At 56.8% G+C, this 12,522-nt stretch overlaps 2 protein-coding genes across 2 annotated transcripts in view; one reads left to right on the top strand and one right to left on the bottom strand.

The window, feature by feature from the left end:
• Window positions 1–6: 6 nt before the first annotated feature.
• Window positions 7–9,262, top strand: NR2F6 (nuclear receptor subfamily 2 group F member 6). The gene is made up of 4 exons (XM_006904268.3): window positions 7–343; window positions 3,942–4,036; window positions 6,698–7,264; window positions 8,527–9,262. The coding sequence occupies exons 1-4, from the start codon at window positions 60–62 to the stop codon at window positions 8,799–8,801; spliced, it is 1,221 nt and encodes a 406-aa protein (XP_006904330.1). The 5' UTR covers window positions 7–59; the 3' UTR covers window positions 8,802–9,262.
• Window positions 9,263–10,857: 1,595 nt separating this feature from the next.
• Window positions 10,858–12,522, bottom strand: part of OCEL1 (occludin/ELL domain containing 1) — a gene marked incomplete at its 5' end in the record, with an annotated part of 2,174 nt that continues 509 nt past the window's right edge. Inside the window, 6 exon segments of the mRNA XM_025044320.1 lie at window positions 10,858–11,297; window positions 11,474–11,527; window positions 11,774–11,939; window positions 12,152–12,351; window positions 12,461–12,512; window positions 12,514–12,522. The exon segment at window positions 12,514–12,522 is cut by the window's right edge and continues 122 nt beyond it. Of these exon segments, the coding sequence (XP_024900088.1) occupies window positions 11,175–11,297; window positions 11,474–11,527; window positions 11,774–11,939; window positions 12,152–12,351; window positions 12,461–12,512; window positions 12,514–12,522 (604 nt within the window).

The raw sequence follows: 12,522 nt of genomic DNA, 5'->3' as shown, positions 1-12,522 counted from the left end.
CAGGGGGGCCCGGAGGGAGGAGCGCGGAGGGGGCGCCCCGGCCCCGCTGCCCTGGGGCTATGGCCATGGTGACCGGTGGCTGGGGCGGCCCCGGAGGCGGCGGCGACACGAACGGTGTGGACAAGGCGGGAGGCTACCCGCGCGCAGCCGAGGAAGACTCGGCCTCACCACCTGGCGCTGCCAGCGACGCGGAGCCGGGCGACGAGGAGCGGCCGGGGCTGCAGGTGGACTGTGTGGTGTGCGGGGACAAGTCGAGTGGCAAGCACTACGGCGTCTTCACCTGCGAGGGCTGCAAGAGCTTTTTCAAGCGGAGCATCCGCCGCAACCTCAGCTACACCTGCCGGTGAGCCCCCCATCTGCACCCCGCTGCCTGCACTCGGCCCAGCCTGGCCCGGGCCCTGACCTGCTCGGTCACCTTGGGCCTGGCGCTGATCTTCCCTGGGCCTCCACTCCCCTCTGAGATAGGGGTACAGCCCCCTGTCCTCCTCTCTATTCCAATCCTAGGGTTGTGTATACAGTCGGCACCGTATGGATGCAGGTCCCCACATCAGGTGGTCCCTTGCGCTTTCTGCCCCCGTTTCTTGCTCCTCCTCCCAACCTTGATTTTCTCCGGAGAGGGGTCATCTCCGCACGGGGAGGGTTTGGGGTGCTGTCAGGGGGCACCCCTTCTCTTAGGAACGTCATCGCGCGGGGACCCCGTGGGAATCGAACGTGGAACATGGTTTGTGAAGCTCGCAGCGTCCAGGGGCCATTGTCTGCGGCCGCGCGGATCAATACGGCGCGCCCTTGGGGTCAAATATCACTTCCAAAGTCGCCCTGGCCACCAAGGCGGTGGCGGGAGCAAGGCAGAGGTGGCACAGGGCGCCCTCTTTCGCATGGGGGCCCTGCCTTGGGGAAGGAGCTGGTCCTGCCCATGGGGGGAACCCCCCCTGGGCTCACCGTGAGTGTTGGGTGACCGGAAACCGTCGCGGGAGGGTGGGGAGGGCAGCTAGAGCTGACCGCACCTCTGCTGCTCCACCCCCGCAGCCAAGAGTGGGAGCAGACCTGGTGCTCCTGGAAAATCCCTGAAACTTCGATGTCTCTGAGACAGGGTTGGGTGACTGTTTCCCGGAAGGCCTGGGCTGTGCTGGGTTGGAGTCTCCACTGACTGGCAGGGCCTTCCTAGCTTCTATGGTTGGAACTGGAGTGGGGTGTCCAGCTCAGGGCCCCCTTCTCACCACTTTTGGATGAGCATCCTTTTGCTTTATTGACAATCCCCTACTCTGTGTCCTCCATGAACATGCATGGGCTCTGCAAAGCTGATATAGGGGCCCCCATTTTCCATATGTGTAAAACTGAGGCCCAGAGAGTTCCTCGTGTCTGTCCTGGGTCACCCAGGGAGATATCCTGCCCCAGTTGGGGCTCAGCAAGGAGAATTTCAAGGTGGGAAAGAGGAGGGTGGCTAAGTCAGGGTCAGGGCTCACCCCAAGTAGGACTTGTTGGTGAGGCCACTGGGCCAGGCCTTGGGCATCTGGAGTTTGGCCCCAGGTCTGGAGTCAGAGCATGTCTGGGGAGGCCATGTGTGTGTGTGTGTGTGTGTGTGTGTGTGTGTGTGTGTGTGTGGTGGGGGGAGCTGGCTTCCTCCCTTCTCCAATGCTAACTGGGCCACCAGACTTTGGCCTCATTTTTACTGCTGGAATAACCTCCTGCTTTCTGGCTGGGTCTTTGGGGAGGGTATGGGAGGGGTTCAGGAAGTTTTGGAGTCCCAGGGGCTCCATGATGGCCAGAGCAGGGAGCATCAAGGTGGTGGACAGAGGGCATTGTTAGGGGCTGGCAGGTTCTTCAGAAGCTCTATGCTGTGTCACCAGGCGAAGTCGCTTCCCCTCTCTGAGCCTCAGATTTATTCAGCAAAGTTTCCTCAGGGCTCAGACTGGGTGATATGATGCTAGCCTCCCAGAGACCCCAGCTCTAAGCCCAGCCCTCTCCCACTCTGGAGACACAGTGAGATGCAGATGCCCCAGCCTGTGGGGTCTGGGCTGGGCCAGAGCGGGGGGGTGAGTTTGGGGTCCCAGAAGGGAGCAAGGGGCTCTGCCTGAGGGTCAGCAAGGGCTGTGTGGTGTAGGGCCATAGGATATGGTACTTAAAGCGAGAAAGGTTTGACCCAGGCAGATGCCCAGCTGCAGGTTGGGGGAAGCAGTGTTGTAAAATGAGACTACTCAGGCATGAGTGGAGTTAGAGCTGAGTGGGCCTGAAATGCTGGACTGATGGACACAGAGAGCCATGAAGAGTATATGAGCAAGGAAAGGCTCTGATCAAATTGAACTAGAAGCCATAAGCCTAAGGAGGAAACTGAGTTGGGCTCCAGTGTTGGGCTAAGCATATGTTCTTTAGATGGGATAATAAGTAGAACTTTCTGTTTCCCCATCTGGAGGACCAAGAAAGCTGTTCTGACTCCACAGCTGGGGAAGTTGAGGCAGAAGGTTCAGGGCCTCTCCTGAGGTCAGAGGGCCCTGAGCTGGGCCCCTGCCTGCCTGCCTACGCCAGGCCTGGCCGTTTCCAGCCGGCTGCCCAGGACCCTCCCACTGCCTGCCTGCTGGGCTTTGTTCTGGTTCTGCCTGAGCTCCCTCTGCCCTAGCTTGGCCTCCTCCTGGGGGCTGGGGCCAGGCGGGAGCCGAAGGCTTGCACTCAGATGCTACCACTGCAGGATCCAGGGACTTGGAGGCCCCCTAAAGCCTCAGCTCTTCTAAAGCTGCCATTGGTACTCCCGGCTGGGTCCTGGGTCCTGGGTCCTGGTACTCTCCTCCAGAGCCCCTCAGATTCCCCCAGACCCAACATCCCATATGGAGTTGGCATCTGGCCTCCCATTTCCAAATGAGGAAACTGAGGCTCGGTAGAGAAGTTGTCACCCAAGGGTTGGAGCTGTGTGTCCAGCTGAGATGTTTGATTTTTAACTTTATTGAGTGTTTTACTCTGTGAATGTCTCTGGGTGACCTTGGTGCCCAGCTAGGACCTCAAGGATATCTGTCCTAGGTTTGGGTCTTGGAGAGCCCTGAGCCCAGGATAGAGGGAGATACAGAGGGGCAGGGGCCAAGGGGAAAAGGCGCTGGGGACATTTGAAGAATAAGTGCCTGAACCCTCTTACTTGGGGTTGACTCTGGACGTTGCGCTTACTGCCTTGCAGTTTGGAGCCACCTTTCTCACCCCTGGGAAGGGCAACAACAATCCCTGAGGGCCACCGGGAGGAAGCTTCTTAGGCTCAAGAGTTAGAAGTTCTTCCGAGAGAAAGGGACATGGGTGTGGGGTCTTCAAGTGGGAACAGGAGTTCATTCGTTCATTCATTTATTTATTCATTCATTGGTGGCGGCCTTGTACAAGGTGATAATGATGGAGCTCCACAGCGCTGTGACCCCCACAGAGGACTTGGGCCTGCTCTGGCCTGGCTTCTACTCTCTCAGTCAACTCACAAAGCTCTGCTCCCTGACCATGTACCTTTTCTGTTCTCACATTACCCTTGGGACAAACACCCTGCCCCTGAGCCTGAAAATGACCACGTAAAATGAAACTGCAGGCCTCCAAATTTTCACATTTCCAGGCTTTTGCTCTCCTCGTACTCTCTGCCGGGAATTGCCCTTCCATCCACCTGGGGAACTTCTATTCATTCTTCAAAATGTAATTTCAGCATACCCTCACTGGTGTGCTACTCTACTTTGCCACAGACTCCTATTCATCTGTCACCAGCTTTGCCACCTTCTTTATTAATCTGTCACCATCATTCATTCTTTCCTCTTTGCAGACCTGCAGGCTTAGCCTCTGTGCCCCTTTGAGGCCACCTGCCCAGCCTGGGGTTGGGGCGAGCACCAGTGTTTTCCAGGTGCAGCCGTCAGAGGCGGCTCACAGGGTGGCTCAGGGAGCAGGCCGTGGGTGTCACAGTGACCCCCATGGTGACCTCTGCATGCCTGCAGGTCCAACCGTGACTGCCAGATTGACCAGCATCACCGGAACCAGTGCCAATACTGCCGCCTCAAGAAGTGCTTCCGGGTGGGCATGAGGAAAGAGGGTGAGTCTCTGATGGAATGTGGCAGAAAGGGTGTAGACAAACAACCCGTCTTTCATTCCTCTCCGGGTCTGGCTCCTGCCGATGTTACCACCGACCCAAGATCCCGTGGGGCCTAGGTCTGGCTCTGGGCTGAAGGAATCCGATTATCTGTGGCTGCCTGATGGCCGCACTGGAGCTGAGGCTGCAAGGGATGCCCTAACTTGGCCCCATATTAGGACTGTTCAGTGGTCCCCCTGGCCTCAGAGGCAGGTGTCCTGGCCCTGGCACCTCAGTGACCACCCCCTGCCCCCAGCCTGGCCATGGCTTTCTGAACAGGATGTATTTTTTTATTTGACTTGCTTTCCCTTCCCCCTCCCCCCTTGCTTTGTGTTTGCCCAAGGCAGGAACTTACCCGATTAAGTCAAAGGGCAGCCTGTCCTTCCGCCTGACCCCGGGCCCTGGGAGCCAGAAGCAGACCCAGCCTTTATCCCTGCTCCAGGGACTTGGGTGGACACGTGCTGGCAGCTGGGCATAGAACTCCACCCTTAGAAATGAAGTGGAACCCAGAGACTTCCTCTCAGAGCCTGGGGCTCAAGAGAAGATCTGGCCCCCATGCTGGGTGGCCTGTCTCTGCCTGGACTCTCATGGGCCAGGCTGGCAGTTCTTCCCTGTATTTTACCTGAGTCTAATGTTGGTTTCTTCTCTGTCAGGCTTCTAGAAGAAGCTGGGAACAGCTTCTCAGGCTGTCTCTTGAAACCATCTGATCACTCCCTTTGGTCCTTTTAAGTTTGGGGTGACTCTCTTGACCCCTCCCCCCACCTGGATTTTGCTTCCACTTGTCCTTTTGACCTAAAATCCTGATGTACTTCAAATCAAGGCTTCAGATCTCTAGTCTCAGGTGTGGATATCATCATAAATGCAGCTCATGCCCCAAGCACAGTTCTACTTAAGGGCCTTTGCATAGGCTGTTCCTCTGTCTGGAGTGCTCTTCCCTAAGACACCTTTGTGGCTTCCTCCCTCACTTCCTTTAAGGTTTGCTCAAACAGCATCTCCTCAAAGAAGCCTTCCTGATTACCCTTCATCATCCTTCTTGATTTCACACCATCTACCTTGCTCTGTAATGTATTTGCTCCCCCACAAAAATGTCTGCTCCCTGAAGGCAGAGACTAGGTCTCTTGGCAGAGTCTGTCTTGTTTTCTTGCATACCCCCAGTGCCTAGACCAGGTCCTGGAATACAGAAGGTGCTCAATAAATGATTCTTGGCTAGAATTGCTATCCATTTAGCCCTTACTGTCTGCCAAGTGCTGTTCTAAATAAGTTAGATAGATTCTTATGTAATTCAGTGATTGGTATCATCATCATTATTATTGTCACCTAAATCTTACAGATGGGAAAAGCACAGAGAGCAGAGAGGCGAGGCCATTTGCCAGGATCTGAGTGCCAGTAGAGTTATAGTGGGGGCTTGAACCCACACAGTCCGGGCTGAATGTGGAGGAAGAGCTGGGGAAAGGGTGCTCAGGAAGTAGAAACAGCAAGTACAAAGGCCCTGAGTTGAGAACAGGGGATGGCAGAATGGTGGGAGTGGGGTTTAGAACTGAGTGAGCAAAGAGGGAGAAGAAGGTTCCCCTATTCCCAAGAGCCAGGCTCAACTCAAGCCCCTGGCTCCCACCCATGTCCCCTGCCCTATCTGCTCCATGGCAGGTTGACCAGGAGTTCTTGGAGGTGATGAGACAGGGCATGCCAACTCATTAAAGCTCATTAATTAGTCTCTGCCTGGGACCAAGCCCAGTCTGCCCTTCTTCCCACCCACCTAGTTACTGGAGACACTGGCTCAAGCCTGCAGTGAGTCTTCCCCCTCCTCACAGTCAAGGCTACTGATGGCAGCTAATGCTTATTGAGCACCTACTACTGTCCAAGACTCCATTCTCAGCACCAGGGTCACTGCAGGGACCCAGACAGACAGATGCTCTTGGGGGCCGTGACCTGGAAGGCCAGACTGGGAGCTAGAGAAATGATCCCATCTCCATAGGAGAGATCACTTATTTTAGGGACAGGTTGGCCAGGTGCCCCAAGTTCTAGGAACGCACCCCCCACCCCTTAGTCTCATTCTCAGCTCTGGGACTCCATTGATTGCTTGACAGGTCAAGCTTCCCTGGCTGCTGAATGGAGCTCACACAGTCTAGTGGGAGCAGGGCCAGGTGTGCGTGAAATTCTTAACTCAGGTTACCCAACCAAGGTTCTCGCAGGAAGTAGGGTGGGGGCCAGACAGGAGTGCAGGATGAGGCCTGCGGGACCCAGGGCCCCTGGCCTCCCAACAAGCTGTGTGCCCATGGAGCAGGGTCGGAGGTCCAGGGAAAAGCAGCGTGGTGGGCCTTGGAAGGGAGGAGCTGAGTGACCCTCTAATGACTTTGCGTTCTCTCCTTTATTCCTCCCTACCCGACCCCCATGACCCTTTGAATACCCCACTTTTCCCCGGATTCCTTTCCTCTCCCTCTTCCTGACACCCCTCTCTCCCTGGCTGACCTCCCTCTCCCCTCTTTACCCTCCCCATGACCCTCCATCCCCTTCTTGTACCCATTTTTGTTACTCCTCCTCCCATCTGACCCCTCATCCCCTTCCTCCCTCCCCTCTCTCCTTTGCTGCCCCCTCCCCCTCCTGCCCATCTCCATTCACCCACAACAGCGGTGCAGCGCGGCCGCATCCCGCACTCGCTGCCAGGTACTGTGGCTGCCTCCTCAGGCAGCCCCCCAGGCTCGGCGCTGGCGGCAGCTGCTGCGGGCGGGGACCTCTTTCCGGGGCAGCCGGTGTCAGAGCTGATCGCGCAGCTGCTGCGCGCTGAGCCCTACCCTGCGGCGGCTGGGCGCTTTGGCGCGAGCGGTGGTGCGGCGGGTGCGGTGCTGGGCATCGACAACGTGTGTGAGCTGGCCGCGCGGCTGCTGTTCAGCACCGTGGAGTGGGCGCGCCACGCGCCCTTCTTCCCGGACTTGCCGGTGGCTGACCAGGTGGCGCTACTGCGCCTGAGCTGGAGTGAGCTGTTCGTGCTGAACGCTGCGCAGGCGGCACTGCCCCTGCACACGGCCCCGCTGCTGGCCGCTGCCGGTCTGCACGCCGCGCCCATGGCTGCCGAGCGCGCCGTAGCCTTCATGGACCAGGTGCGCGCCTTCCAGGAGCAGGTGGACAAGCTGGGCCGTCTGCAGGTCGATTCAGCCGAGTATGGCTGCCTCAAGGCCATCGCGCTGTTCACGCCTGGTGAGATGCGTTCCGGGGGGGGGGGGGGGGGGTAGGGGGGGTTGATGCGTTCCGGGGGGGGGGGGCGCTAGGGAGGCTTTGTGGTTGTGCGGGTGTGTGTGTGTGGGGGAACCCTATAGCCTTCCACTCTGTGATCCCCGTATGCCATATCTGTGGCCCTGCAGGCTGTGTGACACCCTGATGCCCCCACCCCAGATCCCAGGTTTCCTTAAGAACTCTGGGTCTGGACGGGTGACTCAGGTTCCCACAACCTCTCCCTTTTTCTGGGCTCCCTGAGGCCCCCCACTCTCCATCCCCTCATTAAAGTGCTCTTCATGTGCAGTGAGCACTGCCCGCAGAGTGGGAGGAAAGGTCCCTGACACCTGGTCTGGCCCCCCTGACCCCCATTCCCTGATCCCTGGGCCCCCAAACTCTGACCCTAGTCCCCCAGATCAGGGTGCTTTTCCTGGGAGCACTTATGAAGGAAAGGCTGCCCGGCAGGGGTGCCCTGACATCAGGTTCTGAGCTCCCCACTTCCTGATTCCTGTGACCCCAGACCTCTGACCCAGGGCTCCTAACATGCCCCCAGGGCAGGGCAACCTCCAGGTGGCTAGGGCTGCCTTGGACTGAGAAAGGAGCTGTGGCTTGGAGGCCCTTCCCATCCAGGGGTGGGGCTGGCCTCATGCCCTCTGTCATTTGTAACCTTCCAGTAGCTAAAGCTCTACCTAATTCTAGGAACTGGTGGCAGATCTGGCTTTACTCTGGAAGGTTCCAGGCCCCACTAGATGTCTACTTGGGGCCATGGTTGCAGAACCAGACTCAGGCTACTCTGAGAAGTGGCTTTCATCTGATAAATATGGGTTTGCCCTCAAGACTCCTCTGCCTTCCACCTTCAAGGTGCCCTCTCTAGATGCTGTCAACACTCACTCCCCAGGCCCTTCTAGGCTTTGCCTTTCTCCCCAAGTCCTCTCCCCAGCACCCCTTCCACTTGAGCTTGATTAGAACTTGTCTCCCTGACAAAGCCTCAGTTGGGGCCCCATCTGCCCTTGAGGAATCACTGCCTGCACCCTTGTGACATTGTCCTCAGGTGAGGCCACCTTCATATCTCTTGAGGACTGACACTGCCTTAGATATCCCCATTTGTGCCCCAGGCCCTTATCTCCCACCTCCTGAGTTCCCCTCTCCCTCCGTATCTACAGCCTTGAGTGGTGCCCCCAATCACCCCTGGGGCCTGCATCTTCCTGCCATCTCCTATCCATCTGACCTTGTCCTTGACCTCCCAGATGCCTGTGGCCTCTCGGACCCAGCACATGTGGAGAGCCTGCAGGAGAAGGCGCAGGTGGCCCTGACCGAGTATGTGCGGGCCCAGTACCCATCCCAGCCCCAGCGCTTCGGGCGCCTGCTGCTTCGGCTCCCTGCCCTTCGTGCAGTCCCCGCCTCCCTCATCTCCCAGCTGTTCTTCATGCGCCTGGTGGGCAAGACGCCCATCGAGACACTGATCCGAGACATGTTGCTGTCTGGAAGTACCTTCAACTGGCCCTACGGCTCGGGCCAGTGATTGGACAGGACCCGGGGCACGATGGCCGGGTGTGCAGACCTCAAGGGACACGGCTGCTTAGGCCTCAAGGGGGAACCCCAGACGGAGGACCCCAGCCTTTCTCCTCAGACTCCTATTTTTTAAAGACTGTGAAATATTTGTTTTTTCTGTTTTTTAAGTGATCATGAAACCAAAAAGTGACTGATCGTCCAGGCTCCAGCCTTGTTCTCCCCAGAACCCCTGGCCAAGATGGGAAGGACTGAGGTTCCAATCTTGGGATAGTCTTATACTCAGTGCCCAGGCATGGGATGGTGGGATTGGCTTCCCTGGTGTGATGGCCAGAGGCCTGACGTCTGGCCTGGAGGGGCAGCTGCAGCCGGGCAGGGGTTGCGTGTCAGGCGGTTCCTCTGGACACATGATCCATGTTGGACACTACATGATGAACGAATCAAGGCCAATGATAAAGGTGTTTCCTACCTGCACAGCCTCTGTCATCTTTTGAGGGGAGAGCACCCTGCCCACTCCCAGCCATCTAGAATACCCACAACCTAACAACAGCCCTACTTGCTGTTTTTGTTGGATAGTGTTGTGGGAAAACTGAGGTTGTGGGCAGAGGGGGCGGGCAAAGGTAGAAGGGGCCTGGCTGTTGATGGGGATGACATTTCTTAGCTTCAGCTGAGGTCTTGATAGGGAGAGACGAGGCTTTCATCAAAGAGCCCCTTTGAAAACAGTGAGGGAAGAACTTGGGTCTTACCCTGCAAGCTGGGCTGGTGCTTAGCCCTTAAGGCAGTCTCAGTCCTCCCAAAGGTTCCCCAATAGCACCACAGCCTTCCCTATGTCCATCTTGGAAGAGGCCTGGGAAGATGGGGAATAAGGCCATTTCCTGTGGAGTGAATGAGAGTCTCATGGGTATGCCCTGCCCCCAGAAGGGGACTGAAGTGGAAGTGGGATGGAAAGGCTACTGGAAACCCATTAGAGGCTGGACTGGTTCCTGCCCTGAGTCAGCATCTTCTGAGGATGTCCTGTGGGTAAGTGAATATATGTCCGCTTAAGTTGAACTGGGCAGCAATACCCCATTTCTCAGACTCACAGGACATCTGAGAACCGAGCAAGACCATTGTGTTTTGCTTCCAGTCCCCAGGCCAGAGACTTGGATGTTTGTTCGGACTTGACTGCTCAACTGGTACTTCGGCAAAACCCTACCCATATGGCCCCTCCTACAAGTCATCTTGAGCCTCCCTGGTTGATTGCCATCCAGCCCTCTGTTATTGCTCTATCACACTGGGCCCAGGGCTATCTTCCTTGAGGATGGGCTCCATGAGGCCCAGTCTGGGGACTGAAGCCTCTCTGTGACCCAGTGGCTGTCACTGCCTTCCTTGCCTGCAGTCTGTCTCCCTGACTGACCTTGTCTTTTGTGGCTCCCATGGAAGACCAAGACTCAAAGAAGGCAGCCATCACACAGCCCCACAGGGAGCCTTGTCCTACTGATGTCCCAACCTACCCTGCCCAGGGAGGGGCTGGCATGTGGTGGACACCAGGGCATTCTCCCCTAGGGCCAGGCATGTGAATTGTGCTCGCACAGTGCGGGGCATCAATCACCATTCAGCCTGCAGTGCCCAGAAGTGGAGAATCACAGGGTGCCATTTATCTGATCACAGCAGGGCCTCCTGTAGTAGCCTGGGCTGAGAATGCCCCCTTCAGCATCACAGCACATGAATTCTCCAGGACCCCACCCCAGCAAAACTCTAGGATCCTCTGCCTCCATTACTTGACCTAGCTTCTGGGGCCTCCCCATCCCAAAAAAACTCTAGGATCCTCTGCCTCCATTACTTGACCTGTGGAAACTCCTAGCTTCTGGGGCCTCCCCATCCCAAGGCTGGCTAAGGAGGTGATGCTGGATGTTGGCCTCTCAGCTTCCCATTAGGAGGGCTACTTGAAACTCTTGCAGGAGAAGGAGGCCCCTGGACATTCAAGGATTCCTACCACACTCAAAGATCCTGGACAAGTCCGTATCTCAAAACCTTCATTTTTTCCCTCTGGAAAATGGAAGAACAATTCATTTTGTAACAATCGAGTGTTAAGCAGCTATAAGTAGAATGTATTTAAAACATATTTATTCCACTGGGATGGGAAAGCAGGACCTACTTCCAGGGGCTGGGCTGAGATCTGGGGTCCCAATAGGGTCAGGGCTGGGGGTCCTAGAAGAGGTCCTGGGAAGGCTTCCTGGAGGAAGAGTCATCAGAGCTGAGCCTCAAAGGCTGAGGCATTTGCAATCAGGGAAATCTACCCCAGGCGGGGGGAACAGTAAGAGCTGAGGCTGGGAGGTGGAAAGAGAAGTGGAGGCAAGGTGGGACCCTCACCCCAATGTGTCCCTTTGCTTGTCTCCCAGGACACTCAGAAGTACACAGAACCCTCACTGTCTTCTTGGTCATCGAATTTCTGGATCTGTGCCTTGAGGTGCCTTAGTTTGCTCTTCAGGTAGCGGCAGCGAGCCTGCTTATCCAAGAAGCTGGGGTCCTGGGCAGGGCGAGAGCCAAGGAAGTCCTTGTGGCAGTCTGGCCTATGGCCCTTGAGCTGCTCCACCCTTTGCTCTTCCTCTCTGAGCCTCGGTTTTCTTTCCTTGAAACTGGGCACTCATATGAATGTTGGGAGTGTAAAGACCAGGCTGAGGGGCTCAGGAGACCATGACTCACCGTCCGCTTCTTCTCAAATTCCCTCCAGACACGGGTAGCAACTTGAGCCTCCTTCTGCAAAAGGAGGAAGAGGAAGACTCAGGGAGTGCTGGACCCAGGCAGGGATGCGGAAACTGAGGCTCAGAGAGACAAAGTGGCCAATCTAGGGAGGACTTCAAGGGCTGATGTTTGCCCATATGCTGTGGTGCCTGCCCAAGCTGGAGGAGGAAGAGGTCAGATCTGGACCCAATAAGTGTGCTGAAGGCCAGGGTCTGCCACCTGGAAGGACTCTGGGGTAGGGGTTTCCACCTGGTTGCTGACCTGGCTTCGGGGCGGGGGCAGTGAGGTCAGCAGGGCCTCCAGCCGCTGGAGCTTTGCCCGCGCAGAGCCAACCTCCTGCTGGAGCTCCAAGAACTCTGCATACTGGTCCTGGAACACTGCAGCATAGCGGCTCCGTTCCCTCTCACTGCTCACTGCTGGGTACTTACTGCGGGGTTGAAAATGGGGCAGAGTGTGAGTGTAAAAAAAACCAATGCCTTTCCCCAAAGCAGTGTAATTTGTTTTTCTTTGCTCATGCTGGGCTCCCTGCTCAAAATGTCCTTTTTCTCTAATTGGTCAACTCTTATTCACTTGCCAAAGCCCAGCCTCAGTGCCCCTTCCCTGTTCCCAGGTATCAGCAACCACATAGGAGACACTTACAGCTCATAGTCGGGCACTGAGTGGGGCATAGGCATATGCCCCCCAGGGATGGATACAACAGGCTTCTTGGCGCCCAAAAGGGGCCGGGAGGGCAGCTCATCCTCAAATACAATCTTCCTGGGCCTTGCCGTGTGGGGTCCTGGCTGGGGTTGGCACAGAGGGTAGGTTTCCAGGCCTCGAGGCACCAGCCGCTGCAGACGCTGCAGTTATAGTTTGGAGTTAACAAGGGTATCAGGAAGCCGGGATCCTTTAAACTGGGGGAATAAATCCTTTGCTCGGCCTTGGGACTCTCCTCCCATTCAGACTCACCGGGGGCCCCGGGCCAGGAGGGCGAATCTTCAGGTCCCCCCGGCAGCCGCGTCTGAGGGGGA

The sequence above is a fragment of the Pteropus alecto genome, unplaced genomic scaffold (genome assembly GCF_000325575.1).
Source record: "Pteropus alecto unplaced genomic scaffold, ASM32557v1 scaffold160, whole genome shotgun sequence".
Taxonomy (NCBI): Eukaryota; Metazoa; Chordata; class Mammalia; order Chiroptera; family Pteropodidae; genus Pteropus; species Pteropus alecto.
This window is presented reverse-complemented; position numbering and strand designations above follow the sequence as displayed.

Coding starts and splice junctions, on each gene's coding strand:
- NR2F6 (XM_006904268.3), top strand. CDS start 60: ATGGCCATGGTGACCGGTGGCTGGGGCGGCCCCGGAGGCGGCGGCGAC. Junction 344..3,941: donor AACCTCAGCTACACCTGCCG/GTGAGCCCCCCA, acceptor GCATGCCTGCAG/GTCCAACCGTGACTGCCAGA. Junction 7,265..8,526: donor CATCGCGCTGTTCACGCCTG/GTGAGATGCGTT, acceptor TTGACCTCCCAG/ATGCCTGTGGCCTCTCGGAC.